This window comes from Chelonoidis abingdonii, chromosome 3 (assembly GCF_003597395.2).
Source record: "Chelonoidis abingdonii isolate Lonesome George chromosome 3, CheloAbing_2.0, whole genome shotgun sequence".
Taxonomy (NCBI): Eukaryota; Metazoa; Chordata; order Testudines; family Testudinidae; genus Chelonoidis; species Chelonoidis abingdonii.
In genome coordinates this window covers 124,909,648-124,918,697 of record NC_133771.1, presented here as the reverse complement: position 1 = coordinate 124,918,697, position 9,050 = coordinate 124,909,648, and the positions used below count along the sequence as shown (strand labels likewise).

General features: G+C 39.9%; 1 protein-coding gene across 2 annotated transcripts in view; it reads right to left on the bottom strand.

Annotated features, from left to right (window-relative positions):
* Nucleotides 1-589: 589 nt before the first annotated feature.
* The window catches only part of TULP4 (TUB like protein 4), a 300,603-nt gene continuing 292,142 nt past the window's right edge, over nt 590-9,050 (bottom strand). For both annotated transcript variants that reach the window (XM_032793337.2, XM_032793346.2), the window contains one exon: nt 590-7,407. In XM_032793337.2, coding sequence (XP_032649228.1) covers nt 7,291-7,407 — 117 coding nt within the window. In that variant the 3' untranslated portion in view covers nt 590-7,290. The remainder of the gene's footprint in view (nt 7,408-9,050) is intronic.

Genomic DNA, 9,050 nt, shown 5'->3' with positions numbered 1-9,050 from the left:
CAGGTCCTTCTCACTGGACAGTGACATAAAAGGGAGTGGATTTAAAAAGTCCTGCCCTATTACACTTTGTGCTGTAGTTCACATTGAATGTTTTATAAATATTAGCACCACAAAACAAGGTAATCCACTTTAGTCTTATTTTTGCCCATTGCTTGTTTTTCAGTAAAAAAAAAAAAAAAAAAAAAGACAACAGAGGCACACTACCAGCCATCATAGCATTTGTATTTATTAAAGACGAGAGCATTTGAGGTAACACTGAAGTTTCCAGTATATAAGTGGCAATAAGAAAAACAACATAAATCCTATATGCAATTTCCTTCAATGAAGAGCAAACTGCTTCATATGCAAGCACAGTAGATTATTGTAAAAACTCTTTGTCTTTCATCTTTCCACATGAATGACAACAGGTATGATGGGCAGGTCTCAGAATGAGCAGGGAAATCCCAGTCTAGAGATGTAGTTGTTCAGGAGAGCAAATTATAAGAAAGCTGGCTCTGGAATATTAATGTATTTCTGATTAAGACTAGTCTCCTGTTTTAAAAGCATTCGGGATGTTCAACAAGAAGCAAGATACAACAAACGAGTCATAGATTTTCTAGTCTGCAAAATTTTATTAAGCAACAGCTGGACAACTCTTACAACTCCAAATCATCAAGGAAAAATAGGGCTATCAGTCCATCTCTTAATCATGTAGACAGTAAAGAATTTGGACAAACCACATTATTAAAGGGAAACCATTAATGCTTTCTAGGTACCACCCGTACACTGTATTACACAAGATACATAAAAGGAGAGGCAGATCAGGGTAAGTCTATAATTACAATGAAAACCTGGTTCAGAATGTTATATTTTAAAAAAAAAATTCCAGAAATATGTTTTTAAAATAGTGTACCTATGTAATAGTACGCAGCAGTGTACCAATTTCCCCGAAGGCTTGAAAAGAACATGCTGGGTCATTTGGCTAGGGATCTCGGCACCTGCATGACTGCACACTTGTTTAAAAAAAATAAAGCCAAAAACGGTAGTAATAGATTCAGAAAAAATGTCCAAAGTTACAGTACCAAAATAATGCATTTATAAACAAATGCAAAAAAAAATCTTTTTCAGGAAATACTACCGTGCCTTTTTTCAATCAAATGCATCCCCATGCGATTCAACAACACGACATATTTTGTATCTACAACAAACAAGATCTTAAACACCATCCCCCCAACACAACATACACACTCACAAAGAAAAGAGAAAAACACAGTAAGAAAAAAAAGAATAGGAAGCAAAAGGCAAAACAGAGACCAAGCTAACAAAAGAAAAGAAAGAAAAATTACAAATCTTATCAACAAGGAACCAGAAATAATAGATTGATGGGAACTATGCTGAGCACTATTTTGATGAAATACTGAAAATGCAATCATCTGCTAACATTAAACAAAAATGTTTCTCTCAGTTTTATTATTATTTTTAATCTTAACACTTTATTATTTGAACCAATGTTAATCTGGCCATCTTTTCACAATCAGTTATCTGGCCAACAAAGTAAACATTCAGACAGACAGACAGCTTTGTCACTATCCAAAACTCCTGTATCCGATTTTATTTTTAAATTTGGAGTTAGTGTAAATTGGAGGGGAACAATTAGGTACATTTACAGAGCCTTTACATCCATCTACCATTATGAATCCAATTTTTCTGTGCACATTTTGGAGAGAGTAGTAGTTTGGGGTTGTCTTTCATCCCGCAAAGTCATTATAGTCCCAATTGTTCAATTGTATCTGTGTGGAGACATCCTTGCAGAGTCCAATTCAAGTCAATCTGTATAGTAGAGGAGCCTGACTGCATGGACACATTTGTGGAATTATGGGCCTAGAGCTGTTGTTTTTTAATTTTAAGAACAACTGTTGCTTCAGTGACTCCTCCTTTGTCCTCTTACTTTAACTGCTCTTGCTATATTTTCCTATTTGCACAGATACAGCCTAAAACAATCAAAACCCCAAAGCAATTCTTTCCTAAAACTTCTTTCTCAACATGCAATGCTCAGTGCTGGGTTGGATTTTTTTCCTTAAAGTTTCTGTGCGTGACTGTGTATTTGTGCACACTTGAAAAAAATGTAATCTTAAAACAATTCCCTTTTGAGACCATTCCTGGGAGATGGTAATATAGCTTAATTCACTCCAGCATGATACATGCAGCAACAGCCTTAAGCCCTGATCCCGGAGAAGGATTCATGCGTGAAGACCCTTGTGCCTATACAGGATTGTACTAAAGTGAATAGGACTCTGTGTTGGCAACCTAGCACTAGGTTGCCAGTGTAGAGTAGTTTGTGCCCTGCAGAAATAGCTGCTTTTATTATAGTGCAACTAACTACTGCTCTGGCAAACACCATCTTTCAAGCTAGTAGAAGTCAAATTTTTCTCTCTTTTTTGTCAAAGCTGCTCCTCCTCCACCATGTTCACCTTTTCATATGAAGATTTACACAGTTGCTAAGTGCTCATTGGGCACCCAGATGTAACACAGCCACAAAAAACAGACTTCAGAAATAACTGCACTCAAATTATCTGAAGCAACAACTCAAAGCACAAGCAAAGTATGATTGCCTCATAGTGGCAGTGAATCTTCACTGAAACATGGAACAGAAGTGGACTGTAAACCTTGGGGATACTTCAAAGAGGTTGCTTAAGACAGAGTTTACCTATTTGAGGTATCCCCTAGTGCAAATTTACTGTACAGCTACTAATACGCAAGATCATTCTGACTCCATATGGAAATTGCCATTGTCTGCTCTGGGAATGAATGTAAAATTATTAACTTGACTCAGTAATTTTCCTTTATGCTACTTTCATCTCCCTCTCCTATTTATTTCTGCTATTCTAGAACCATAGTACTACTGCTGAAAAGTACCAGTGGTTCTCAGGATGAAATTCACTCCTCTGTAGAGGGCCGACAAGGTCTGTGTATTATTTTTTGGACCCACTTACACCACATTTTGAGGGCTAGAGCCAGATTGTCAAATTAAATCTGGCCTCTTTGTGCCACTCAGGCAGTGCAATGGGGATTGATTCTGGCTGCAAATCAGCCAGCAGGGAAATCCCCTGGCATAGGGGAAGTCACTGCTGGTGTAAAGGTCCTCTGCTCTCCCTAGCCTCCACTGTAGGGCCAATTAAAGCTTCTCAGCTACTCTAAGCATTCCCAAGGCTGGGGTCAGCTCAGATTAGCCTCAGAATCAGGGAGCTGTAACAGGAGCGGAGCTTGAGCACAACAGGCAATCTGGCCCCTTAAATAGGACTTCAGTGATGCACAGGCTATGTACTAGCCCTCGGCACTGAGATGAATGTCACCCAAAATGAGCCATATATAAAACACTTATTTTATACATGAAACCGCCTCTATTCTGTACCACAAAATCAAAGCTAGCTCTAAGAAAAGAAAGATAAAGCAAATCATGATTTGTGTTTTTTAAACCATCTCCATGACTGAAAAAGCCAGTTAAAACACAATGGGAAAATACACAGTATAGAGGACAGATTTCTGCAGGTCCTCCCAAAAAATCTACACTGTATGTAGTCTACAGAATCCCCAATAGCATATCTGCTTTTCACAACTGCCTGATAAACAAGATTCTTCCCTACATTATAAAATGTTGAATATTGTCCAGCAAAAAAAGTTGTCCTATACACATTCTTAAACAATTTCTTCCAGCAAAACATATTGCTGGCAAACAATTAATTACAAAGATCCTCTTTTCATATAAATAAGAAAGTGTGTACTTACTCACTGGTACATAGTAATAAAATAATCCCTAAATCACTTATTACATTAAGCAAGATAAATAATTTGACTCGGACATTAACAGGAAATTTGCATTAAATTATCTTTAAAAAATAACTCAACCCCTCAAAAACAAACCATAAGCCCTTTGGCTTAACAATTATTGCACAACTAAAAACAAAAGCTTTTGAAAACCATATTGAACTACTGGAAACTACTGTATGTATAAAAGAATTAGGTAATTCAGAACATGTTGCTATTTTCTTCCTAGAAGAACTTACAATTGTCTACACAAAAACTAGGTTGCAACACTTGAATATAAAATGTAAAATCAGTGTTTTGGCTTGAATGCAACAGCAATCTTCATGATTAAAATCACCCTAGTGGAAGTATTAGTTTGGAGAGCTTTTAAAGTTGTTTCTTAAATTTTATCTCAACATACAAAGAAACCAAAAAGACAATGATCATTGTCACCTGCTGTCTTCATAATTTAGGACCCAATTGACTTCAGCAGGAATTGTGTATACTTAATTGAGGGCAAAATCTGTCCCTAACCGTAGGTAGTCTTTATGCCATTAAATTGTTGCCTTAAAGGGACACTGTCAACATACTTACAGAAGAAAAACTCTGTACCTTATAACATAAAAACAATGAAAGTCAGAAATCACCATTTTCACCATTTGTGTTGTTTGTTTTTGTGCTTCTGTGAGGTGGGAACAAGGCCTTCTTCTATATCTGGAAAGCTCCAAGACACTGTGTGTGCTACCAGAACCAAATATCAATAGATTCTGGATAATAAAACTAGACGCAGGTTTCACTTAAGTTTTCACCACTTTTGCTTTCTGGTTTTCCTGCATTTGCACATTGCTGCTGTTAATTTGGTTCATAATACTGCAGGGGAATGTTAAAAAAGAAAAGATGACAAATCTTTGCCTGGAAAGTTAAAGAAAACAGCAGTATGAAAACAGTTCTCTTTAGATGAGGTATGTTGAGCACACACATGCGCAAACATGCTTAATTCCATTAAATCTGCATTCTTGGCCTAAAACTAGTTGACAATGTCTCTTTAAGAGGATTATTTCTCTAAAGCAACAGAATACCTGTCCTCCTAAAAGAAGAAATGAATCAATATGCTTTTGGCCTCAATGTGTTCAGTGCACACTTCTCAATATTCCAATACTGCTTATGAGTTGCTTATGGGATTAATTAGAGCTATTAGGATCTCTTCAGAAGCACCATTGGGTCAAGCCTCGCAATCCTCACTCATATGGGTAGTGCCATTGAAATCGAGTGTAAGGAATAAGCCTGTTGCCTAAACAGCACGTAATTCTGCACTTTTGGCCCAATCTTGCTCCCACTGAAGTCGATGGCAAACTCCCACTGATTTCAAAGTCAGCAGGACCAAGCCCATTTGATCTCTGTCTACCTCCTCCTCCACACACACACTCCAGAAGCTGTCACTAAAATCAGCTACTAAATAACTATGGAGGTGTGGTTCCTCTGTAACAGAAAGATATACACCTAATTGATGGAGTTTCAACAAAAGTGAATACATAAAAGCAAATAGAAGAGTTAATACCAAGGGAAATATTGGGCTTGATCCACTCCCATGTGCAAGCAGAGACTGCTGAGCCCCGAGATAATACACGGATTATACCACCATCCTCTCCAGGGGCTCCATAACAGAAGGACAGTATTATCTTGCAGGTGGGTCTTTCTGGGGCCACAATCTGGTGGAGATTGCCTAGGAGATCATCTGAATCAGCACATCCCTAGATATTCTTGTCAAAACCTGTCTCTGGCCAGCATTCCCTACCCTCTGTTGTCTGGCTTCAGAGTCCCTAGTGAAGGTTGGAGCCAGGGAGCTGCTGCATCCCTTCCTCCACTGGGGGTCCTGTACCCCCGATGGGTTCCCTGCAATGAATCAAGCCTACTTAGTCTAGCCTACCTTTACAGACATTTCAAACAATCACAGTGATGTATTTTACTCCCTTGGAGTATGGTTTGTGTTTTAAACCAAGTTATGAAGGGTTTCCTAGTAAGGAGTAAAACTGAGGTTTACAGACAAAGATAAACCAGCCACCACCCCATCTTTCTAAATGTGTCCTGATTTGAAAGAGTATTTTTAAAGGAAATCGACAGTTACATTTTGCAATCTACTGTGAATTTAATTTAATGAATGATCAGGGTTTTCATGTGTTACTGGGGAAGCATTTGCAAATCAAACTGTATTCAACAGAGAAATGTGTGTGCATGTGAGAGAGAGAGCACTAGAGCAATAACAGAATCTCTCTCTACCCATTGAAACACCTAACACAGGCTTTGACTTATATAAGACAGATTTGCAGTTAGAAACAGTCTTGTTACTGTATATAGGTGATTAAAAAGCCATAACCAGCTATATACATTTTGGCTTCCCATTCTTTTTTTGGACTGTTAACCATTCAAACGACAGCCTATAATGCTGTACTCAAATAGGAGGTGGGTGAAAGGGGCAGTACTCTCCAATATTTCCTTCCTTTTCTCTCTTTTTTCCAACCGGCGGTGATGAGAAATCCCCTACTGTCCTCACACGCCTTTCTCTTTCCTAATTAATGCAATGCTCCGATTCACCATGGATTTAGAAGAAGTTTACTCACTGGGCCCATTTTATGTATTTGAACAATTCTGTTCTTAACATGTAAAGATCTTTTAGTGAAGAGGTGTAGCCCTTGCCCATGTGCTACGCCAGGCTGCATGTATGTACTACACACATGTAGTACAAGTCAGAGAATACTGCTTACCTACACACTTATGTATGCACCTCTCACAACTCCTCCCTTCACTGTTCTCCATCATCTAGTGAAACACATTTATCCCAAGTAACTGCACACAAAAAGCAGACACCCAACTTCTTCAATGAAATGTGTTTTGAAACCATCTAATGGTAACAGTTTTGTTTCTCTTCTGAATAATACATCAGTATTTATAAATTAAATATTGACCTTCATAAACCTCCTTGGTACCTGCAGTGCTCAGCTATGATCAGAGAAGAAACATGTGTCTTCAAGTATTATAGCTTTTTTTTTTCCCTGCTATCACTGATGTAGGAGTACATACTGGACCAGAAAAAAAGGTTATGTTCCCTGTTTTAAAAAGAACAGCATGCTATACGGCAGTCTATCAAAGAGAGCAGTCTTTTTTACCCCCCTACGAGCGTACGTCAGCTACTGCAGCAAACACAGCAGAACCATCACAACAAGCCAAAAGCCACATTTCCCAACATAACACTGAATGGCTCTCACCTGATGCTCTTTCTGAAACCCCAGCACAACGTTAAAAAAAACAAAAAAAAAACAACCCAAACAAACAGCTCCCCCACCCCAATTATGACTAAAGTTAATGCCCTCTTTTGGGCACCAAGAGATTTTTCCAGTTTTACTGCCTTCTTCACTCCCCGGCGCCTTCATGCACCTAAAACAGGCCGCCCTGACATTTTCCAGTTCGGACATTAGGAGAAGGGTTTTCTCTCTCCAGTCTCTGCTCTTTTCATTTGAGGCGTTGAGTCACGTTAGCCAGAGCAACTGCAAAGGCCTGCACTGCAGAAAACGGATACTGAAAGTCCAAAATGTAAGCGTTGCCATCAATCCTTCCAAACTGCATTACCTGGGGAAGGGTGGAAGGTGAAGGGGAGGAAAAAAATAAGGAATGAGAGATGAATAAAAGGGAGAGACCAAGAAGTAACAAGGAAAAAAGCAAAACTGTGATACCCTTATTCACACTGAATAGTACCTTACTCCATATGAAATCAATGGGGCCAGTTGCAGAACAAAGTACTACCAAGTGTGAGTGAGGACATCACAATCTGGCCCATAGAAATCTACTCTGTAGAGGAAATACACAACCTTAAAAGACCCAGGGTCAGATTCAGCCTTGGTATAATGGACTTAACTCCACTGAAATCACTGATGCTGGGTCAGGACTAAGGTCCGTATCATCTGCTCCTTCAGAAAAATCAGAGGAGGATCTTCACCGGGGATTGTCAGAGAGAGATCCCACTGCATCACCCTGTCAGGAAGGCAGTTTGCTCCCAGGAGAAAGCTACAGCAGGCTCTGCCCCAAACCTGGCAGAACTCCTCTGACCCACGTGGGTCCCTGGCATATGGATATGGTCAGGGCCTTCTGCATGGAGGCCCTTTGACTCTACACCACCTCTGGGGGCTCTCCAGATTCCTTGGAAACTGCTACCAGGGCTTCCATGTGGCCACAGCACACCAAGGAAATGATAGGCTGGGAGCTCCGAGGGAAATATTTTTTTAAATTAATTTTTATATGACCACAAGGGGGACAATTTGCATCACTCCAGCCTGCTCACATCTCCCTGTAGCTCACCAGTCTCCATCTTTTCCCCCAGCACAGCTCCTGAGCAGTATGAAGAGGCCTCTATAATCTCTGGTGGTGGCATGCAGACCTGCTGAAGGTCACACCCCTTACATGACACTCACGCCTATTTCTTTGCTGTCTCTCTCTGATGATCATAATGATCCCTTTTGGGCCTCAACATCTATGGATCTATAAATCTGGAGCCCGGCCTCCAAGACAAGGGCAGTACAAGCTGAAAGAGAAACTGGTATATATCATATTGGGCAGAAACCAATGTCACTGCTTTCGTATTTGTCCTTCTGAAGTTGTTAGCCATCTGTTTTTTTGGACAGTATCAGTGGTCAAGATAGGTAAGCAAAGTAACATTTCCAATGGTTTATACTGACAATCTGTCTTGGTATTTCTATGTCCCTCATCACTGCAATATCCGAACCCCTCACAGTTATTAACATATTTTATCCTCTGAACACTCCTAGCAGGGAGGCAAGTACTATTCCCATTTTACAAATATGAAACTGAGACGCAGAAACTGTTGCATCTGACGAAGTGGGTATTCACCCAAGAAAGCTTATGCTCCAATATAAGGTGCCACAGGACTCTTGGTTGCTTTTTAGAGAGACAAAGTGACTGACTGAAGGTCACACAGGCAAGTCTGTGATAAAGCCAGGAGCTGCACCCAGCTCCCTTGAGTTCCAGTCCAATGCCTTAGCCACTATACTAGACTGTCAGCAGCCCACTGGAGTCTGGTTTTGGTGTATTAATGTCTCACTCGGACAAACTGAGAGAACCTCATTTTTCTGATTTCGGTTTTCTGAAATATCTAAAGACCTCCTCCTCTTCATGAGCAGCACATGATCCTTTACTCCAATGGGAGGGCCATATCTTCTGCTCCTCTCAAAAGAAGAACCAGCTAGCATCCTCTCAGG